General features: G+C 41.3%; 1 protein-coding gene across 1 annotated transcript in view; it reads right to left on the reverse strand.

The window, feature by feature from the left end:
* DNAH8 (dynein axonemal heavy chain 8) overlaps nt 1–24,174 on the reverse strand; it is a 310,177-nt gene that overhangs the window by 154,316 nt on the left and 131,687 nt on the right. Inside the window, exons 42-49 of the mRNA XM_019549625.1 lie at nt 23,120–23,344; nt 20,949–21,121; nt 14,849–15,027; nt 12,788–12,975; nt 7,869–7,955; nt 7,604–7,711; nt 6,929–7,063; nt 6,181–6,342 (exon numbers count right to left, since the gene is read on the reverse strand). Coding sequence (XP_019405170.1) covers nt 6,181–6,342; nt 6,929–7,063; nt 7,604–7,711; nt 7,869–7,955; nt 12,788–12,975; nt 14,849–15,027; nt 20,949–21,121; nt 23,120–23,344 — 1,257 coding nt within the window. The remainder of the gene's footprint in view (nt 1–6,180; nt 6,343–6,928; nt 7,064–7,603; nt 7,712–7,868; nt 7,956–12,787; nt 12,976–14,848; nt 15,028–20,948; nt 21,122–23,119; nt 23,345–24,174) is intronic.

A 24,174-nucleotide genomic window follows, 5' to 3' on the forward strand; every position in this document is an offset into this window, starting at 1 on the left:
TGGGGTCATTTGACCCCAGTATTCTTTCCTGCCATGGCAGGGGGTCAGACTAGATGATCTGCTCAGGTCCCTTCCGACCCTAGAAACTATAAAACCCTAGAAACTATGAGAAACAACACCAACACCTTACAACATTCCAACCTCATACTCAATGAAACTGAAAGAACCAATCAACCCTCAAATATTACATCAATCTCTCCATACACACACTAAACAAAGCTGAAAAATCTGTCCCCTCTCAAGTTGTTAAGTTCTGTCCAGAAAAATACCCTAATATACTACAATATGGAGAACTAGAATAATTTTTCTGACACCTCCATCTCAAGGAAAATTTCCACAACCAAAATTAAAACACTTCAAACAACACTTCATCCTTTGACAACATTGAGGAAAAGATTAACCCCCCAAAACAAAAAAACATCAGATTGGAAGTCTCATAGTGGATAAAATTCAAACCTTGACCTCTATATTAGCTGCATCAGACAACGAATGAACAATGAAATAATAAACAACAAATGGCACCATAACAACCTTTCCCTCTCAGAGAGAAGGGCCATAGAATCTCTAAGATTTAACCACTAAATAGTAATAAAACCAGCAGATAAAGGAGGAGCTATAGTTATCTTTAACTATGAAGATGACATAAAAGAAGCCGATAGAAAGCTCTTTGACACCACCTACTACAAAAACTAGAGGAAGATTCAACTCCCCTTTTCACTTTAAAACTCAAAACCACCTTCACATCATTTCCACCTGAACTACAAGAAAAACTACAGAATTTGATCACCAATCATTTACCCAACTTAGGGACCTTTTACATGCTCTCTAAAATCCACAAACAAGGGAACCCAGGCAGACCTATAATATCCAACCACAGAACCCTAACTGAGGAAATATCAGGTTTCATCAAATCCATCCTAAAACCTCTTGTTACCCAAGCAGCAAATTTTGTCCAAGTAACAATAGACCTTCTACAAAAACTTAAAAGCACAGACTATCTTCCCAGCAACAACCCCCTAATCACCATGGATGTTACCAGCTTATACATCCCACACCAGGATGACATCAAAACTTGCCATACATATCTACAAGGTAACATTACAACTCATATTAAAGACCTAAAAATATTTCTGAATATATACACTTCATCCTCACACACAGCTTCACTTTCAATAACCAATACTTCCTCCAGACCATGGGCACAGCTATGGGCACCAAAATGGTCCCACAATATCCCAACCTTTTATGGCCCATCTGGAAGAAGAATTCCTCAAGAACTGCACCATCAAACCCATACTATATTTACAATATATAGATGACATCATCATTCGGACCAATAGCCTGCAATCTCTGATTGATTTCTATCACAAATTCAGTCCACAAATTCAGTCCACTCCATCAGACTATTTCCTGAATACTCCAGCACCAATATTTTCTTTTTAGACACCATGATCAATATCCAGAATGGTAAAATACAAACCATCATATTCAAGAAACCCACAGACCAATATATATATATCTGCACAGAATCAGCAATCATCCTAAACACACCAAGAAAAAGTCCTCCGATATCACCGAATTTGCACTGAGAAGAACACCTGTGATCATCACATCACAAATCTCAAAAGGGCTTTCACTCACCAAGGACACTCCTCCAGAGAGATAGAACACATTTTTGAAAGAGCCACCCGGATACCACATGAAGAATTGTTGCAGTTCAAAAAGAAAATCCCCACAAATTGCATACCATTAGTTATGACATATCATCCCTCCCTGGAACCTACACAGAAAATAACCTAACAATTGCAACCCATACTAGAAGAGGACCTAATTCTTAAAGAGATCTTCCCAGAACCATCCATCCTAGCCTTTAAACCAAACCTTGCCAATCTCATCACCAGAAGCAAACTTCCTATGGCCCAAAGCATGCCAAATAGATCCAGACCATGCTGGGACAAGAAATGTAAAACCTGCCAACATATCTCTACCACTTCTACAATAACTACACCCCATAATAGATCCATCACCATTCCTAGATCTTACACCTGCACCTCCAGAAAAGTAATACATCTCATCCAATGCACTAAATGCCCTGATGGAAAATATGCAGGAGTAACCAAACAACAACTGCGTACCAGAATGAACACACACCAAAAATCTATCAAAGACAAAAATTCCCAATTATCTGGGGGTGCACACTTCTCACAAGACAACCACTCTCTCTCCAATCTCTCAGTTTTAATCCTCAAAGGGAATTTACAAAACACCTTTTGTTGATGAGCCTATGAACTTCACTTCATGAATCTACTGGATACAAAAAATCATGGACTAAAAATAGATATTATTTATGGCACATCTGATAACCCCAGGTAACCTCTCTGCATTTTACCAACTACATTCTATTAGCAGCTCAATATTTCCCCTTCTGCACACCACCTGTCTTGCATCTATTATTTCCCATGGCCTCTGATGCTCACTGACACACATCTGCATTTTCCCGGACCTGCATTTTGCATATTGGCTTCTATTCCATCCAGAAGAACACAAAACAACAACAGACTCTCTCTATGGCTGAAGAAGGGTGTGTGTGCCTGAAAGCTTGCAAAGAACAAATATTGCAACTATTTAGTTGGTCTAATAAAAGATATAACATTTGCCCAAAGAACCTTGTCTGCCTGTGACCACCAAACACTCCAAAGCCATTTTCACTTACAAACACTGCTGGTGGTACTACTGTTCATCTTATGCACTGTAGTCTATTGTAATGAGCCAAGGCCCAGTTAAGAGAACTGCATGGGCAACAGATCACCTAGTTATGCCTCTGGTCTGCTTGAAACTCCTAAACTCTGTGCTCTGAGCCTCTGGCTTGTGATTCCCTGTTCTGAACCTCTAGCTTGGACCCTCCTGCTTATTCCTGATTTCTTCTATTTCTGTCTTGTGCCTTCCAACTTGTATCAATTGCTTTCCCTGACCACAACCTTGTCTTGACCTTCATACTGACATCCCGGACTCAGACAGATACCCAACTTGACCCCGGTTTACCTTCTAGTAATCCTCTGACCTAGCGTGCTCCATTCAGAGTGACCCTAGTCATCCCTTACATTTAAGGTACCTACAGACATTAGGTAGTCACGCTCTAACTCATGTAAAACCTTTCTTTATAGAAAGTGCCATGAGTTAGAGCCCCATCCCCACCCCCAACAGATATTCACCTGTTGAATTGGGGGGGAATCAAGCCTCGCTGCACTGGTACAAGCCAGCAAATGGGGGTGCTCTAGCAGCTTCTGAAACACCTCTCTCCCCAGTCCCGCCTCCCACCCCAGGCTCCAGGGCTGTCAAAGGGGGAAGTAAAGGGAAGGAAGCAGCACAGAGCTGCCAGCTGAGCTTTTTGCCTGGCCAGAGCAGGGCGGGGGGACAGAGTGGAACAGAACCCTCTTGCCTTGTGGGTCTCGTTTCCCACCCCCCAGCTACCCTGGCTGGAGTATTGTGGGGAGCTGAGCAGGGCCCATGAGATGAGTGACTTCTGTTCTACATCTGTCCTCTCTCCAGCTCATGCTGGACAAAGTAGCTGGCACCTGTTGCTGCTGCACTCAGCTGGAGCTGAGGGGGAGGGGCAGGGGCAGGGTGGAACGGAGCCCCCTCACACCATGGGCCCAGCCTGGTTTCCCCCAATACCCCAACTGGAGTAGTGGGGAGGGGGGCATGAAGCAAGGGGGCTCCATTCTATCCCACCCTCCCTCTCCAGCTCTGGCTGGGCAAAGTTCAGTCAGAGGCTCTGTGCTGCTCCCTTCCCCCTCACTCCACCACTGACAGCCATGCCCCTATGCAAAAAATTTACCCTGGTTCCTAAGGCACTCTGCCCTTATTTAATATCTGATTTGATGAGTTATTTTTTTGCATGTTCAGAAATTTTAAAAGCATTCTGCAGCCATGCACATGTGACATGTCATGGCTATAGAGTGCTTTCAGGGGCCCAATCGCATGAAAAAATGTTACTTGCATAACCAACCTTAGTGACCCAAAATTCCTTCCTCCCAGGAGTCTGCTTTCCCCACTGGACAAGTCAAAAAAAGGGATGTGATTAGCAAAGGCTACATTATGCAGCAAGCTCCCCTACTTCTCATCATTCTGAAACTGCAGGCAGAAAAGAAGAATCATGCAGCTCAGAACTGAGAGAGATGCTGCACTGCAGAAGAGACTCCCAAAATGTGAGTCTGTTATGAGGACAGGCTTCCTATTGCACTCTTTGTGCTTAAACCTATATTCTGTAAAACAGGGAAGGATCCCTTACTATTTTTGAGAGACAGATCCCTATCAGCTAGCAGAGTCAGAATCCATAGACTGAGAATTGAGAAGGCACAATCTGGTCCTAGAACCCCAAGAAAGAACAATAAGCCACCCCTGGATTCCATCGAAAGAGGAATATTCCATTACTTATGTAATAAAAGGGAACATTAAGTGCTAAAATGGATTATTTACATAGATATTTTGACAGCAAATTACAGAATCATAGAAAATTAGGGTTGGAAGGGACCTCAGAAGGTCATTTAGTCCAACCCCCTGCTCAAAGCAGGACCATTCCGAACTAGATCACCCCAGCCAAAGCTTTGTCTAGCCGGGTCTTAAAACCTTCCAAGGATGGAGATTCCACCACCTCTCCAGGCAACCTGTTCCAGTGTTTTACTACTTTCCTAGTGAGAAAATTCTTCCTAATATCTAACCTAAACTTCCTTTAATGAAACTTGAGACCATTGCTCATTGTTCTGTCATCTGCCACCACTAAGAATAGTCTAGCTCCGTCCTTTTTGGAACCATCCTGCATGCCGGTGAAGGCTGCTATTAAATCCCCTCTCAGTATTCTTTTGACTAAATAAGCCAAGTTCCCTCATTCTCTCCTCAGCAGTCATGTGTCCCAGCTCTGAAACCATTTTTGTTGTCCTCCACTGGACTTTCTCCAATATGTCCACATTCTTTCTGTCGTGAGGGGCCCAAAACTGAACACAGTACTCCGGATGTGGCTTCACCAGTGCTGAATAGAGGGGAATAATCACTTCCCTTGACCTGCTGGCAACACTCCTACCAATGCAGTCCAGTATGCCATTAGCCTTCTTTGCAACACAGGTATACTGTTGGCTCATATTCAGCTTATTGTCCACTGTAACGCACAGGTCTTTTCCTGAAGAGCTGCTGCTTAGCCAGTCAGCGCCCAGTTTGTACTGGTGCATGGGATTGTTCTTTCCTAAGTGCACTTGTTCTTATCGAACCTCATGAGATTTCTTTTGGCCCAATCCTCCAATTTGTCTAGGTCACTTGGAATCCTAGCCCTACCCTTCAGCATATCTACTACTCCCCCCTTGCTTGGTGTCATTACAGACTTGCTGAGGGTGTACTCTATGCCATCTTCCAGGTTGTTGATGAAGACACTGAACAAAACCACCCCAGAGCTAACCCCTGGGGCACTCCACTTGATACCAGCTGCCAACTAGATATCAAGTCATTGGTTATCACCCTCTGAGCCCAATGCTTCAGCCAGTTTTCTATCCACCTTACAGTCCATTCATCCAAACCATACTTCCTTAGCTTGCCTGTGAGGCTGCTGTGGGAGACTGTATCAAAAGGTAAAATCAAGGTATACCACACAGGCTGGTCTCCCCATGTCCACAAAACCAGTCATCTCATCATAGAAGGCAATCAGGTTGGTCAGGCCCTTGGTGAATCCATGCTGATTGTTCATAATCGCATTCTTCTCTTCCAGGTACTTAGAAAGGGATTCCTTGAGGATCTGCTCCATGATTTTTCCAGGGAATGAGGTGAAGCTGACTGGTCTGTAGTTCCCCAGATCCTCCTTTTTACCTTTCTTAAATATGGGCACTATATTTGCCCTTTCCCAACTATTTGGGACCTTTCCTGATTGCCATGCATCTTCAAAGATGATGGCCAGTGGCTCTGCAATCTCATCAGCCAACTCCTTTAGCACCCTTGGGTGAATCCCATCCGGCCCCATGAACTTGTATATGTCCAGCTTTTCTAAATAGTTCCTAACCTCTTCTTTTGCCACTGTTTGCTGATTACCTCTCCCTCAAACTGTGCTGCCGGACACAGTATTCTGGGAGCTGACCTTGCCTGTGAAGACTGAGATGAAAAATTATGTTCTATAGTCTGTCCAAAAGAATGCTTTACCTGAACAAGCTTCAGATTCCAAGGTGGATGATTAATCAATCCTGCTTCTTCAACCTGATTAGTTACTGCAGCTTGCAATTCAACATATGTATTACTATCTAACTGCAATCCTGGAAAGAGGTCGTTTATAAGACTGAGAAATAAGGGTTCATCTTCATCTACCTGAAATGGTAAAATTATATATATTTTTAAAGGAAGGCTATGCAAAGTATAGTTTTCTTAAATGAAAATGAACCTTTATGTTAAAACAATGGGAATTAATCAATTTAAGGATATAGTTTCAAAAGATATACTGATGGTGAAATTCAGACTTCAAAAAAACAAGTTGCCTCATTTTAAGTAGATGCAAACAATAATTTCTATATATCCAATTATGAGAATTCCAGAGTTGTAACTATGGAGATGCATGCATTCTTGAGCACACTGGCAGTGGAAAGCAATCTGGTTAAGTGACCATTCAGGTTACTCTGTTCATATACACCACGCTTATCACTCCATATACACTGAAATTAACAAGGACAATACTAAACTGCCCAGGAACATTATTACTATTACTTTGTTTATAACCTCCAGAATCATAAGGATTTTCAAGAGTTAGAAACACATGCTGCTTATTGAGCATTATCTACATGCCAAGTTTGATTTCTTCAAATGAGATTTAGAATTCCCTGAGTTTAAAAAACATCTGAAAGAACTATGAAACATCTAGCAGGCTCACCTGTACAATGTATGGAAATACTGAACTCACCAGTTTAGAGAGGTTCATATCCCTTAGCCCTCTCATAACAGTACTTAATTCACTGTCATCTGGTCTGGCCCTTTTTTGAGCTCCAAGAGTCCTCAACACTGAAAGGATATTTCTCAGACCAAAGTCGTAATGAACCTAAAATGGAACCCCACCCGCCAAAAAAAAACCAAACAGCTTACATGTCAATAATGAGAGGTTTTCAGTAAGTCAACACTCAGTTGTGTGCTGATCCACATAGGAATAGAACAACTAGACAACAAAAGGCACAAAAACTATGGCCTTAGGGCCCTGTTACATATTACAGTGTGAGCTGTGCTAGCTCAAGTTAGGGGCAGTAACATGTTCAGGCCACCAGGGGCCTAGGGGACTGAAATGTAAGAATCCCTCCCTCTCCTTGCTCCCCCCCCAGCCATTTTGGAATTCCCCCTTTACGCCCTAGGCTTTGTCCCCTGCTCAAGGTTCCCCCTGCCCCAGGGGCTCCAAATTAAAAATGATTGTTGCTTAAGTGCTTTATATGCTTTTCGGAGAGAATATTTGTTTGAAATTACCATTACAGTTTCAATTTTTTGCAAAAAACAGAAATCTCATTGTAAGGGAGAGCTGCAAGGAGCAAAGCCTACAGGAAAAACAGTACTGAAAATCCTGTAAGATAAAAAGAAAAGATAATACCCTTACCTGCTTGGTGAGCTGCTCCTCGCAAAGTTTGTAAAGAACAAAGAATTTCTGAGCCAAAACCACATTATCAATAAATCCACAACTTGCAAGCTTAACTCGCATAATTATCTGAAATATAACACAGTTTTAAGATTTACATTAGCCTTCTTGAAACGTAAAAAGAAGGAAAGACAGGGGAAGTAGCCTAATTTTAAAGAGGTATCAACATTTTTAAAAATGTATCTCTGTAAATATAGTTTTACTTTTGCATATTAATGCATTTTACCTGCCTATCTGGTACCATCATGGAAACAGTTCTAAATTGAATTTTTAGATTTTCAGGTAATTCCTGACGTCCAGCATATCCAGGATTCTATAAATAAAAGTATACTGCAATATTACAATACATAAAGTACATTCTTTTCATTCTCTAGAACAGTTACATAACAAATGTGAAAAATGGCTTACATAAACATGGGCTCATTCAGCTCATTGTACATTAAGAGAGTGAAATAAAAAACATGTCTTTTGTTTAATAATTAGTAAATGCTGTGAGTAAAATGTCAATAAATAGCTATAAATATAGCTGCTTATAAAATACGGCTGAAAAGGCATTTTCATAGTAAGTGTTTCATTGATTACCATTTTATGGAATAAAGTACCTATTTGGGTCATTTTTTCCTGATAATTTTCACCTCAAGAATTTAGAAGTGGAAATACTTAGATTGTATATATGAAACATCAACATTAAGATACTCAGTGACAATCTACTTATATAGAACTCGGATGGCCAACCCACAACTTGTGAGCCACAAGTGGCATGGACAGCTGCTATGTGTGCTACATGAGCCTTAGCTGCTCAGTAAAGGGAAGTACCAAAATGGAGACATGAAGCACAGTGCTCCATGGAGTGGAGTAGGGGCAGAACGCTACTATGAGAGGTCTCACTGCCAAGAGACAAGTTATTCCTTTCTTGTCCCTGCAGCAGCCACCAAATTCAGAACTTTGGATCCTCACTTGCCATATAAAACTGCAGGGCCAGGGTAAGCTTAACTCGGCTTCTGGCAGTGACACCACCTCTTGCAGCAGCATCCTGTCCCTGCTCTATTCCATGTGGCCACAGCCAGAGGATCGAGCCCCTCTGCCTCCATTCCAGTACCCCAGGATGCAAACTATCATCAGTTACATCTGGTAGGGGAAGATCACAGTGACACTTAGGGGAAGTAGGACGACTTGTGACATAGCTGACAGAGGTTGGTTATCACTGGAAGAGGACATCCGGAATCATATTCCTTTGAAGCAGAAGTAGAAATACTATACAAACCAGACCCATCTTAACTTCTAAACTGATGCTATCAAGACTATTACAGCAGGCTCTTGCTTCAGTAACATATACACCACTCAGGAAGTTCAAAGAATGAGGAATGTTTCTGAGTACACTCTAGCAGTCATCTTCCACACACAGCTTAAAGGCAAAGTTACAACACTTTGGCCATGTCCATATGTGGTGTGGACGTTTGGTTCCCAGGGACAACTAGCAGCACCGCACCTTGCACCACTGCTAGTTGTCCCTAGGGAACACCTGTGCCATTCACGCTTTAGCACGAGGCAAGTTACCTCGAGTGGGGTAGGGGAGGCTGGGAGCAGCAGCCTTACCTGGGGTCCTCCTGGGGCTGCAGCAGTGGCGATTCTGCCACCCAGAGCCTGACTCACAACTGCAGCATGGCTCTGGGTGACCCAGCTCTGCTTTTGAGTGGCGTGAACTGCCTGCCTGCGGACTACTCCACTTGTTTTCGCCACAAGTTTTTTTAACCCCTGGATATCCAGGGATCAAAAACCCTCTGTGCTGCTCCTTTGCAGCACAGATAACAACTGAACGTGTGGTATTTGTGGACATACTGCATGGCTGCGCTCACCTAGACATGCCCTTTGAGTTTATTTGTGGCAAATAAGACTGTCTCAGTGTTCCCAGTGGTGTAAGTTCTTTGGTTAATGAACCAACTTTTGTAACTTGCCTTCATCTTACCCTGAAGATCTAGTAAGAAAAAACAAAAAGGAGAAGGACCTTCCTACCTTTTATGTTTGCATTTTTCAAGGACCCAAGCAAAATGGAATATGACTGTATTTAAGCACCTAAGTACCAAGTAGTGCCTTAGATGTGGAGTAGGATTTAAGTCTTTATCTCATTGAAGCTTTCTTGCAGCAGTAAGTACAAGAGATCCAGTTATGGGATGAATATAAAAATACTCAATTCCATCCTTGCCAGTTTTCAGGAGCAGGTTAGACAGACACTTAGCTGGGATAATTTAGTTAGTGATGATCCTGCCTTGAGCAGAGGGGTTGACTAGATGACCCTGTAAGATCCTTTCCAGCCCTACTTCCCTATTATGCTAATTCCTGAAGAGGATATCTGGTAATCTGTATCTTTTTCAAAGTCAGCGCAACAGATACTGGTATCTGCCACAAAAACTTTACTATCTCTAACAATCCTTCATTAATTAGCAAAGATGCAAAATATCTAACAGTCTGAAATCTATCCAGCTGCACCTCGACTGACATTTCTAACGTCTTGAGCCAGGACTTGAAGAGTATTTTAATTATAGGGAGTAAGAGAGGGATAAAAGTTGATTGTACTAAATACTACTAACAAAATGGCAGCAAGAGTGAATCCAGTAGACTAATGGTGTTCTTCATCAGCAATTTGTAAATAATGAAGGTCAGTAATAAGCACCTAGCTTGTTGATATTGTTGAATACTCAAGATCTGATCCCTGAGGAGGCAAACGAAACATGCTTTCTGGGACTCTGAAGCCCTCATGGTGTATAGGAATAGGAAAAGGAATCCATAAGCAGAATAGTGCCTGTTAAATATCAGGCTACCTTTTCTTAACTCTTTTTTGTCTAATGGACTACCTCAGGCTCTGAAATCCATGTGAGAGGCATAACAGTTATGTGAGTAAGATCTAGGCATATGTGGGTAAACCCTTCTCCACTGAAGCCTGAAGCAAATAAGCAATAATCCTCCTCCAGTGAAGAAGCTGGTTTAACAGGTGCTCCAAAGCCTGTTTAAAGAAGATTCCCCTAGGGCACATCTACACAAGTTGCTAAATGTGCAGTAGACTAATTCTATTGTGCCTTATTAGTGTGTTACAGTGAAAGCTGTACTATTGCATTAATGCTCAGTAGAATTAATGTACTGTGCATTGGCATCACTTAAAAGGTGTGCATTGGTACTACTGTGCAGTAGCAGTGGTTACTGTGCACTTAGTACCTGTTATTACAAGTACTAAACTTAACGTGCAGTAACTACAGCACATTAACGCACACATAGATGTGCCCTGTTATAACTAAAGATTCATCTACTACCAAAAACAATAGCGGCAACTAGAAAAAAAACAGATACTTTTAAAGTTCTCAGTATCATGAATCTCAGTGCCCGAGGTGGTCAATGCAACCAATGGTTTTGAGGTCAAATATGCTGGAGTGGTAAGCGCTGATGTTGGTATCAGTCACATCAGTACTGCTACATGAGCCCTGACATCAGTCCTGAGAGACTTGTAGGCAATACTGTCTTGACGGAGCCAGAGACCAAAGGAGAATACACATAGGCCAGCACCAAAGTATAGAGTCCAGAGTTTTTATGGGTGCCAGAGGTAGTCCTTGTACTACTCTTGACTATGGAGAAAAGGTGATAATCTCTACCCTTTTTTGTTACTAGGTTCCTCAGAGGAAGTCGGTCCTTGTTCTCTTTAGTGGTGAAGTGCCCTAGGTCTAGTAGTTGATGATGGAGACTGGATAACAAGTGCCATCAAAAGAACAACAAGAACAGCAGCCCAGGATCAGAAGCAGAATTCATGGGACCTCTTCTGCAAGAATACTGCTCAGATCTGGGTGTATTATGTCCAAATTATAAGCAGACCTCAAATTTGAGAAAAAAAATAGCATCCATACAAACCATGAACACAAAAGTGAAACATATGTCCATAAAATGTCATTCCCCACAGTAAAACTGATATCTCATATAACAATCACTGAATGGGACAGATGCCTCACATGAGGGGTATTATTCAAACTTTGATAATTTCTGCCTTGGGGGGTATTATTCAAACCTTGAGAATCACCAGGGTGGAAGCCTGGTACTAAGGAAAACCAAAAAGCAAAGTAAAAACTTATCTGTAGCAGAAACCTAGTAAAACTGTACTAATTCCTACAACTGTTTTTCAATGATAATATGTACAGTGTACAAACCCATCACTCTGTAGGTACTACAAGGTAACTAGTAATGTTTTCAAGCTTATAAATGTAGATATATAAATGCAAGAAGTGAAGCTGCTGTTAACTTTCACAGATAAGTAGTAAGAAGCAAAAAAAAAAGTCATTTGGTTTCAATCTGTCCCTTAATGTCTCAGGGAGCAGGAGAAGATGGGACAAGCATGAATCTGATCTCAGATGTAAGGGGGGAAAGTACAATAAAGTTGATTAATATATACTGGACAAGCAGTGAAACAATAATTTATTATAAATATTCAAAATCTGTATAGAATCTAAAATTAGGACAACTCTGCACTTTTCAGGATCTTTGACAGTCTTGTTAGAATCCTATTTTTTCATGAAACAATGAATAGAACTATTAAAAACTTAATACATTATTTGTATGTTATGATTCTTTATTTAGAAACAGAGGTGTAACTAGCTATTTTAGAGCCCTGGGTAAAGCAGGAGTGTGGGTGTATTTTGCTGAGTATGGTAAGCAGGGGATGAGGGAGAAGAGTTTTACTTGCCACAGCACAGGCTCTCTGCATTCTGGCTGCTGCTGTGGCTGCAGGACAGGCTCCCCACATACAAGCTGCAGTAGCCTGTGTGTTTCAGGTCCCCTAGGAGCTGCCATTCTGGAATCTCCTCTAAATTGGCACACAGGGTTAGTCCCCTGCTAGTCCACCCTTAGTTATGCTACCATCCAGAAGGATGTTGTATTGATTTGGACAGAATTGTTGGGCTTTATTTGTGGAGGAAAAAAAACAGAAGGTAGTGAGGCAGTGATTTACTGCATCTTTATGATTATATGCAAACTCATGACTACCTAGATAATACCATGTAACTAACAAAGTGAATTACTTTCAAGTAACTATGCAATTAAATTTTATAATGTGCAATTTGTCATCTCTCAAGGACTATTAAAATTACATTCTTCCAATCACATATTTACCATTGTAAGAAAAATTCCAAATTCCGGGTTTAAATCTACAGTGTCTCCATCAGAAAAAATGAACTGCTTTTTCCTTTCTTTCCTTGCTGTTAAAATAATATATATTTGTTGAGCTGCCACTGACAAGACAGGTAATTCAATTCTGTTAAATTCATCAAAACATCCCCAGGAGCCCGACTGTGCAAGACCTAAAATGGGAAGAAGAATATCTGTTACCTGTTGATACACTGTGTGAGAATGATCTCCATGCATAGCTACATGTGCAAAGTAGCTATCACATGATAAAAAGCTCCAACCAGCTATAAAGTTAGACCTCAAAAATGTGTACTAAGTTTAGGTTGCTATCAAGCTTTAATTTGCATGTGTAGGAGTGTCTTACCTGCAGCTAGGAGCCCCATCAGCTGACAGGACTCCCAGCTCCAGGGTTGCACAATGTTCAGTGTGAAACCCCCAAGCCCTGGGGATCACAGCTACTGTGATACCCAACACTCAGGGATGTATGAAACCACTGGGCCCACATGGGGATCCTGGCCCTGGCTGCAACTGAGACACCCTGCAACTGACAGGACTCTTGGTCCCAACTACTCTTCATGCACAGCTATGACAGGGAGCCCCATCAGTTGAGGGACTCTCAGTTTCTGCTGCACATGGCTCCTGTGGCTGGCAGCCCCCACAGCAAAGGGGGCTCCCAACTGTGGGAGCCTGTTTCTTGCCAATGCAGGAGGAGCCCAAGATTGGATTCCCTCTACACCAGCAGTAAGGCATGATTGAATCTAATGTATGATCCCATAACCACACCTCTGCCGGGCATATGTGGCATGACAGAAGGCATGATTGTGTGGATCATACATTAGATCCAACTATGCCTTTACCTGCTTGTGTAAAGGGGGTTTGAGATCATAATCCTAAGCTCCCTCTGTGCTGGCAAACTGAAAACCAGATTTTTTAATGCAGATCTTTCTGAACCAATGTATATTTTCATAGACCTCAACTTCTATAATGGCAGGATATACAATACCAGGGTATTAGAGAGGCTTTCCTATTTCAGTGTGGATAAGCAATGTTTCTACCTCTAAAAAATAGTGATCATTGAACGGAATTCCCATGCAAGTGATTTTAACTACATGCTGAGCAGGATGATAGTAGACTATGCTTCTGGACAACTGAAAGCAAGGGGGCAATTCTTACTGACTCATTTCATCTACAGGTATTTAACACTGTAGATGTGATAAGGACATATAAGGTACTTGTAATATGAAGCTAAGTCAGGAGCGGGCAATTTTTTGCACTGGAGAACCATTTAATAAGTTTTGGTGAGCTGTTGAAGGCTGGGTGAGGGGGAGATGCCAATTGCTCCTATCCAGGCCAGCAGCCATTGCCGGGAGTCTGAGAAGGGAGGGCTGTGCCCTGCACCACTCTGCTCTGCCCCATCTGCAGCTGGGCTGTGCTGGGTCAGGCCATGCAGCATACATATTTCTCCACCCCCTCTGCACCCATCCCCCTCCTGCCTGGCTTCCTGTTGGCACTGGGCAGTCCTGCCACCTCAACCACCGGCAGCTGGGCCTACATGGGATGGGGCACAATGCAGCACACCAAGTAGCTGTCTTGCCCTCCTGCCTGCCAACAATGATGAGCTGCTGATGTCATGCCACACTGGCAAAGCAGGGGAGGCTGCCCTGGGCTGAGCCCCCTTCCACGGCCAGCACAGACTCACTTCCTAGCAGTGACAGCACCTCATTGCGGTAGACTGGCGGGTAGGATGGCTACTCAGTACACTACATTACACCCTGTCCCATGAAGCCCTAGCTGTTGGCGGCCACAGTGCCAGGACTGTGCAGCCATAACACCAGTATTATGAGACAGTAAAATTGGGTCTTCCTTGCTTGCATCAAATTTGGGTGAGGACTCCTACAGTGGAAACCTATGGTGACTAAAGTCAACTTAGGGTAGTAAAACTTGATAGTGAAAACAGAGTGCAAGTCATTTAGGCACTTATATCCTCTATGACTGTTATCATTTTTGTTCATTGTTTCTCAACATGGTTAATACTGAACATCTTACCTTTGAAGATTCTTCCCAAGCCTCTGAAATCCATTTGATCAGAACAGTTAAATACCACTACATATTTTCCAAGAGCCTTTCCCATGTCTTTTGTGGTTTCTGTTTTACCAGTTCCAGCTGGTCCTGCAGGAGCGCCTCCCATGTTCATTCCTAATGCCTGAGCTAAGGTAATATAGCATCTGCAAATGTTAATTCAAGTTTATATTTAATTATACATAAAAGAGAGATAAATGCATATGGATATAATAAAAGCAGTAGGTATGAATGATCCTCTTCATCCCTTACATTGCATTATAGTTTATTCCAAGAGCAGTCCCACCGATTTCAACATGGCTACTCATAGGATAAGGCACTACTTAATATGAGTGAAAGTGGCAGAATATAGCCTTTAAGTATTAATGTAATAAATACAAATTGTGTCCTGTTTTATTACAGCACACAAATATTAGATTAGCTGCTACATAATGCCTAAAAGGGAACAGTGAACAAGTATTAATGTGTATGACAGAGACAGTTCACTATCATCGACTGTTAGTTCTGCTAGTCATTTTGATTAACAGATTCTGCTACTGTGTTCACCCTAAGTAGGACTTTACATTGTATATAGTTACATTAGACTAGATTGTCTTGAACTAAATGCTTAAGCACAGAAGAAAGAGGAACTAAAATATCTTCAGAGTAAATGGGTGGACAATGGGGCAGTACTATAGCAAGAGCAGTGCCAGCAATGAATCAGCAACATGCACCCTTGCACTAAGGGTGCCAAATCAAATGGAAGTAATGTTACACAGAAGTATGTAGAGGAGTACTCTGTACATGACCTACACAAGGCACCAAAATGTCTGGCTAGGGCTCTGGAATGAAGAGAGTCTTGGGTTAGCAGCTCATCATGCCAGCCAGTACATCAGAGCTGACACATCTCAGGCTGTGTGATATAACCTGTTGCTAGTAGAGACCCACCACAAATTATTATACTCCTGCCTTCAGAACAAGGAGGCAGCCAGGAGGGACTTGTGCCTCAAACAGAATGGCATTGGCTATTGTATCTAAAGGCATGATATAACCCATATATATTGTTCTGAAGGCAAGAGGGACTTGTGCGTATATATGGAAAAAACAAGACTATATTTTTCCCCCACTGGTATATCAGCATAGATGTTCACTGCCAGACAACCTCCAATTTCTGCTCTGTTTTCTTTGTCTTCTTAAATTTCTCCAAAATTCACCCTCTTCTTTGATTTACCATCCATTATTCTTACTTCTGAACTAGCTGTGAATATTTGTCATCATATGCCAGCTGTGCAAGCTTACAGTTAGGATACTCTAGATATCAGCCCCTCTTTTATGAGCAAGCATTTTTATAGACAGAACATGTATATATAGAACACGCCTAACTTAAAATCATAACATGTACTACAAGATTTGGTAAGATATTGCATGACTGGAATCTGTCTATTGATGATTATAGTTACTTCAGTAGGAACAGGCAAGGGAGAAGTGAAGGGGTGTTGCATTGCACATAAAGATTATGGACACTTGCTCCTTGGCCCCACAGGTGTGCCAGATACATTCATGATGAAGATAACAAGAGTAAAAATAAAGAAGATGTCATGGTGGGTCTACTACAGACCCCACACATCATAAAGAGAAGGATGATGAGGGATTTTTCAAGCAGGCATAAGGAGCATCCAAAATGAATGAACTAGTAAGAATAGAGGAATTTAGCTACCCTGCTATGCATTGGAAGAATAAAACAGCTACACATAAAATGCCCAACAAGCCCTTGAATCACAGAGGACAATTTTCTTGTCCAGAAAATGGAGGGAGTACCCAGAGAATCAACTATTTCAGACATGTTTCTCCACAATAAGAATTGGTTGAATGTAAAAGTGGTCAACAATCTGAATAACAGTAATCATGAACAAAAAAAAAGTATTTGCTCCCAAAGAAAGCAAGATGAGGAAAGAACAAAATAAGTAAGATGAACTTTTGAAAAGCTTATTTAAGCAGGCTTAGAGTAGGTAACATCCCTTGGATTGATAAATCAAAGGAAACAGTTATACAGGAATGCTGGTTTTTCTTAAAGGATACAACAGCAGGGGTACAAATGTAATTTAATCTGATGTATAAGGAAGAATGAACAAGTCACAAGCGAGCAACATCTTTGTACATTTGTACTTTGTACAATAGGTTTTTTAATGACATAAAGAAACAAAGTTAGAACCATTACAGGAGTGTTGGGACAATATCAGGACACCAAAAGAATGAAATGAATTACAGCTGGCAATAAATGAGGCAGAAATAATACTGCTTAATGATAAGGGCAAGTTACTAACGGAAGATACAAAGACAACCAACCAGCTTAATGCCTATTTTGCTTCTGTTTCCCCAAAAAGATAAACTGTGAATAGATAGTTAGCAAAGTTAATATAAACAAAGAGGAGGTAGGGATGCAGATTAAAATAAGAAGAGGACATTAAAGAATATTTGACTGTTGTGAATAAATGTAAGGGTGTAATTCCAAGGATGTTGAAGGAACCAACAAATGTTATCTCAGAGACATTAGTGATTACATTTGAGAAGTCAAAATAGGCAAGCATGGTTGTAGAAGAATGAAAGAAAGCAAATGGAGTGTCCATCTTTTAAAAGTAAAAAGGGTAAACTCAGAGAATTATAAAATTGGTCAGCCTGGCTTCAGCTCTGGAAGTTATTTAAATGAATTCCAAAACAATCCATTCTGTAAGCATCTAGAAGACAAAAAGGTATTCCCACCAGCTGGCATGAATTTGCTTTCAACAAAACGTGGACAAAAAGAAACAACTATGTGGTAGATAAAATTTGGTTGAAGGACCATAGGCAATGAGCAGTAATTAAGAGATCAGTATCAAACTGGAAGGAAGTATTCAGTGGGTTATCACAGATCAATTCTGAGTCTAGCACTGTTCAACATTTTTATTAATGACTTGAATGAAAGAGTGAAGAGTCAATTCACTAAATGTCCACATTATACAAAGTAGAATGTCATACACTTATAGACAAAATTGTAATCCAAAATTATATCAATAAATTGGACATCTGGGCTGTGAAAAATAAAATGAATTTCACCAAGGGAAAAATGTAACATATTTCATATAGGAAAGAAAAACCAAATGCACAGGCACAAATGAATAAGAGCTGTCAAGCCACCACCGTGAATCTGGGACCACAGCCAGACTAACACAGTCACTCATCCAGGCCTGCCACTCCATCACTGACCACCTAGACAGGGCAAAGCTGGCCTGAAGCATCCAACAGGGCCTAAACCTTCTGCCCACCCTGTCACTGGAAGCCAGTCAGGTTCAGATGACCTTCCACCTCCCCTTCCAGTCCCCTGTGCAGGAATAGGAAGTGCCTGTGCAACAGGATTCAACCTGACCCAAGACTGCCTTGCAATCACTTTCACCTCAACTCCAATCTACTTGATCTCTCGGTTCTTGACCTGGCCTTTTCCTAGACTCTGCTCTCTGCATGATCTCCCGGCTTCTCAACCTGGCTATCTTCTCAACCCCATTCTCCTGGCTTCTTGGATTGACTTGCTCCTAGACCCCACTCTCAGATTGACCTCCTGGCTTCTTGATCCTGTTTGTCCTCAGATTCTGTTCACCTATCCTGACCCATTCAATGCTTTGATTGGTAGCCTTACCCCAGCTCCTCAGGGCCTCCTGACTGACTGCTGGGAAAGCAGCCCACCCATTTAGTTCCAGCTATGGCCAGGACCTCTGGCCCCCACTACTGTAGTTCTGACTCCCACTCTGGTTCTTGCTCCCATCCTGGCTCTGGCTCCAGTCGTCGAAGCCCTTATGCCCATTCCTATTTCTTTCTAGGGGTCTTAAAAGAAAAAGTTGAGCTGAATAAATTTAGTCTGGAGAAAAGAAGATTAAGCAATAACATGATAACAATTTTCATAAATTTGATAGGTTGCCAGAAAAAATACATTAGGAAGGGGAGGAAGGTAATAAACAGAGGAACAAATCTGGCAAAACAGAAGGAATAACCTTCCTTCCCACCCCAAGGGAAAATACCACTCACTCCTTTTCCATATTTAGCTTTAAAAGAAGGGCATGAAGAAATAAAAATACAAGAGTTCTTAGCTGCCACTCTGAAGGCAAGTGAAATATGAAGTATGGGTGAAAGAAACCACCATGGACAAATCTGAACTGTCATCAATATCAGCAAGAAAAGAGGTATTGCCCAAATGTTCTGGAGCTATGGAAAGATCAGTATTCATAAAATGCATTGATCCTTGGTGCAGAAATTGTACAGCAACCCTTTTCTCTAAAAGAGAGATAAAGTTAAGTGTGAACCAAATGACAGTTAGTTAGTCAAGCACGATCTCATTAATTAGAAGAGCTATTTTTGTCTTCTGCTTAGCTTTTAGCAAATCAATTTGCAGGATGTTTTTAGTTGCTGACACCTGGATGTCAAAAATTTCTTTCAGAAAGTTAAATGACATCAAAGCTGTACTGAATGAAATCAAGAAAAAGATAAAGCTTCATCGACTTCTAGGACTCAATTTCCTTCTTCTTATCCTCTTTTTCTAATAAGCCAAAAACATCATAAAACATGCATTTATATGGCTTTTCATTTTGCAAGTTAAGGAAATTTCTTTAAATGATATTCTCCTTTAGATATTTAGGTCCCACACCCTAATGTGTTGCTGTTACTCCCTGGTGCGTAGCCTTGATGCTTTTCTTACTTGCCCACCACACCTTGATGAAAACAGAGATATAATGAAAAAGTGGACAATTTAGCAGGTGTTTCTCCTTAAGATGCCTTATGACTGTAGTCTCTTCACAGGGCTCCTACCTCCCCTTCACCCTGTCCTGACAATACTTTTGCTGTCCCGGCCATTGGTGTCATTTTGGGTGCCACATCCCTCTCTCTTCATCTGGCGGGATCTCGAGGTCATGAGAGTCCCCTTTTGTCCCATTGCAATTATCTCTAGGGAGATGGCATTCTGCTGCCCTCCCTTGTACTGGGCTGTTTGCTTCACAGCCCCAATGAGTATTGAACATGAGTCCTCCACTCATCCATTTGTGTAAGCTGGCCCTTTAAATCCTCAGGGCCACAGCCTCCAGGATTCCTTAGTAATTTAAGCAGCTGCCTATAGTCCTACTGTTGGCTGCCAATTCTCTTCCCTGAGTTCTCTCCCTAGATAAGGAGGGTTGAGGAGTTTGCCTGCCTCCCTACAGCTCTTTGCTCTGGCTCCTTTAAGCTCTTCGCTCACAGGCAGACCCTTCCCTGGCTCGGCACTCACTCAAACCACACTCGCCTGCTCCTTCCGGACGTCGCTTCAGCTCCTCCAGCTTCAGCGCGTACCAGCCTCTGATGTTGCTCAGTTCATTGCTTCTGCTTCTCCCCTCATCACAGCACTACCTTCTCCAGCTGGCCCCTGCTGTAGGGGCAAACTGTCCCTTCCCCTGCATGCCTTTTACCTCCTGGCTCCTCCCCCAGGAACCAGTCTGTCTGGTCCCTGCTTCCATGTGAGGTCCTGCTGGGATCTGGGTAGGGCTTCATTGGGATTACCTGGGCTCCCGGTGCCCAACATCATTCTGCCTTTCCCACTTTGGTTCAGCTGTGGGTAAGTTTTCTTCATTGTTTTCAATGGCATATCCCCTTTTCCTCCATAACAGACACTATATCTGAAGCCCTGTTACAGTGTTAAACAAAGCTCATGGGAATTTTGAGTCTTAAAGACCAATTCTATCTCAAGTTATCCATGCATGAAATAGTATACGTAAGTAAACAAATTACTGTGTGTATATACATAAACACCAAAAAATATAAATGCAAATCTGCTATTAACTTATTGTTGATGTGGGCAGAAATCACCGTATTTTTGTAGGAACTATCAAATGTGCAGAAAGAGAGCTATTATTTTATGAAGTCAAAAAAATACAGTTCAACACACACAAGCAGAAGTTCATCACATGCTCATTTAACATATAGTTTTACATTTCTAGTAATTCAGAGTATAGCTCTGTGAAGATCCCATTATAGAAAAGAAACATCCTACATGTTATAAAAGAGGCATGTTTTTAAGAAATCCATTGTTTCTCACCTGTCAGTTAGAGGAGTTATAACCAGACGATCAGTGCATCCCAAAAATTCATTTTGGTAAACAAAATCAACATTTGTAATGGATACTAAAACTTGATCAAAATCTTCCTTAAAATAAAATCTACACTGCTTTAGCCATTCAAAATCTGTTACTGACTTGATATGCATTTTTACCTTAAAAAGAAAAAAAAAACATGAATTGAATATCTACAGTATCTCATGACTGCATCTTTGACATTGCTTGTATAATAAGCATCTCCAGTAGAACAACAGAGAATAATATAATCTTAGGACCATATAATACATTTCATTATACTTGCAAAATGACCCGTTTCCTGTTTCAAATTTTAGCATTGAATAAAGAATATGGTTTTTAAAATTTACACGAATATTAAAAAAGTATTCTGAGTGTTAGAACTGATATAAAAAAAAACCCTATCACTCATTTACATTATAGCTCAAATTACTTTAACAGGACAGACTATAATAGCATGTATATAATACTACACCAAACAGAAAAGCTTTTAATAGGATGCAAAGGAAAATTCACAAAAATTGGATCTTAATTCTAGCCCTTAACCCTCTTTGGTTTCTATGCCTACCAGCAATAACAGGATGTAGCTGGGTGCCTGGAGCACAAAAACAGCAGTGACTTACAGTTGTCATGTGATTGCAATTGTCATCACACAGCTGCTATCAGTAGCCACTTTTTTTCACTCCCCTCCAAATGCCCAGGGCATTTGCCCTGTTAGCCCTGCCTTAGTTATGCCACTGCCTACTAGCTATCTGGTCCTTTGTAGCACACCAGCTCTTGTGAACCCAGATTTTTGTCCTTGGTTCACTGTATCTCAGCAATTCACTGTTAATTCCTTTCCAAGATTCTCAAAGTTCCCTGTCAGTCTCTCCAGATGTATAGATCCTCTTGCTTTTTCAAATAAGGAGTGCCAGAGAGCAGAGATCCAGGGAGCTGGTAAGGAGTTTGTTCCCTGTAACCCAGTCAATTTTTCCACCCAGCTCTACTTCTTTTTCTTCCTCCCTTTGCCACCATAATCCTGGCTTTTTTCCCATTGCCTCAAGAGTCCCACCAACTTTATAAAGGCAACAAGTAGCAGTCACAGACTGATACACTTCACAGGACTCAAAGAAGAGCTCCCCTTCTGTAAAACTAAGGAAAATTGGCGTTCCCTTGTAATGTTAATGTGAGCCACCTGGGATTGAGAAGTAGCAGGGACTATGGTGGGGGACAGAAATTAAATGGTACTAAACTGTGAGGTTGGGCAGTAAAAAGCCCTACCTCATCCCCTCACCCCTGGCTCCTTCACATCTCAGTTTTCTGCTCCTTCTCTCAAGCCCTCTTGCTCTTGAGTGTACTCACTTCCCAGTATTGTCAGCTCCTCACCCTCCTTCCAACTCAGCCTTTCCTCTTCCTCCCCTAAGTGTTTCCATGTCCACAGCCTCAAGAACCCTACCGTTTCATTGTAAGGTGAATATAAGGAATACAGGAAGCCAATAAGCACAGAAGTTATTAAATTGAGGGGCGGGAGAACAAAACACACTAGTTAGGAGAGGAGCCTAAGGGTGAAGGAGTGGTGGGGAGTCATTGCACCTATAACCCAAATTATCAGTCTTTTAAATGGTTAAGATAGCATCCTGCTCTGATTAACAAATGAATAAAGGGAAACAGCTCAGAAACAGACACACAGCCATTGCAAAGCCATGCAATCCCACATCTGTCCTTCAGGTTCTCAGAACCTCATCTATTCTAATGCACACAAAAGCCTCCAAATGTCAGCCAATTTTCTGTATGATATTTTATTTTATCTTTTTCTACTACACTGCTTAGATTGTGACACCAATATAAAAAGGGGGACATTTTAAAAATGCCTTTGCCAACATTTTGAGATGTTCTAAAATAGCAAACAATTCAAATAGATTAAGAAGAATATCTGAAAATTTGAAGACTAAATTCATTTATTATAGTCTGAAACATGGATTTTAGTTTGGTTTAAGCAAAAATTAAATGCAATCTTAACTCAGGAGAGAAAAATGATATTTCAATATTACAAGCAAATGCAGAGGCAGATCCTTAGGGTAAAAGCACTTGGTATGGGAAATATTATCATTATAAAAGAAACATCATTTAACTTTCAGAAATTAAAATATGTACTTTACCAAGTCATCAAAAATATCTCGTTGATGCACATGAATAGTGACCAGAGTTTCATATTTCACTCTATCATACTTGGAAAGATCATGGGTTGTCTGGCTGATAAGTGTATTCAGAATATCCAGAAATCTCTGGTTGGTTACTTGCATTATTTTCCTGTCATCTTTTGCATTGTGTAGGGCTTCTTCAGAATCATGAGTCCACATCATCTGAATTCCTAATAATCCTACCTATAAATTTATAAGTAAATACATATGCAAATGAGGTTTTGCTGACCTCACAAATTTATAATAAATGGCTTGAGCATCCTAGTCTCTGATTATATGTTAGGGTAAATAATTGGAATGAATCAAAAATAGTTTCTCACTAATGATTAAGGATTTCTAGAGTACACATCTTTATTAGTTCATATTTCACAAATAGTCAACCCACTCTCAAAATAACCTTATAATTTTTTTAGCCATTATCTCAGTCATACAGTAAAGCCTACACACATATTGAGAATGACTCTCAGTTAAACTTATGGTCCCTTTAAGCTGCTCTGAAAGCATCAGCATTAAATGGTCTTAAAGTATTTAGAAATGTCCCCCTGAGAGTATCCTTTAGCACAGGGATGGTGCAATGATTCTAAAAGGACATCATGCAAGTTCCATTCCCAGCCCACAGAATGGTGAAAGGACTGGGAATATGTTGAGGGAATGGCTGAAGTGTGTAGTACTACAGCTACTTTCTTCTCCACTGGAGGCCAACCAAGCCAGAGTGTGTTACAATTTCAGGGTTGCTCTAATTTAAAATAAGGGCCAAACAGGCACCTGCACAGCCTCAATATAAAAGAAATTCCATGACTAAAAAAATAATCTTTAATTTCTTATTTTCCATTTGCTCACCAAGAACAAGAAAAGAGCCTCTGGGGAGGAGGCTCTTCTCCGCCAGACTGGCTGACCTGCTTCACTGGGCTTTAAACTAAGCCCGCTGAGGGACGGGAGGACTACCGCCACTGCTGGCCCACTGAGCAACCCTTGCAAAGCCAGCAGGCCAAGGCACTTAAGGGAGCCCACCC

Source organism: Crocodylus porosus, unplaced genomic scaffold (assembly GCF_001723895.1).
Source record: "Crocodylus porosus isolate Cpor-Errol unplaced genomic scaffold, CroPor_comp1, whole genome shotgun sequence".
Taxonomy (NCBI): domain Eukaryota; kingdom Metazoa; phylum Chordata; order Crocodylia; family Crocodylidae; genus Crocodylus; species Crocodylus porosus.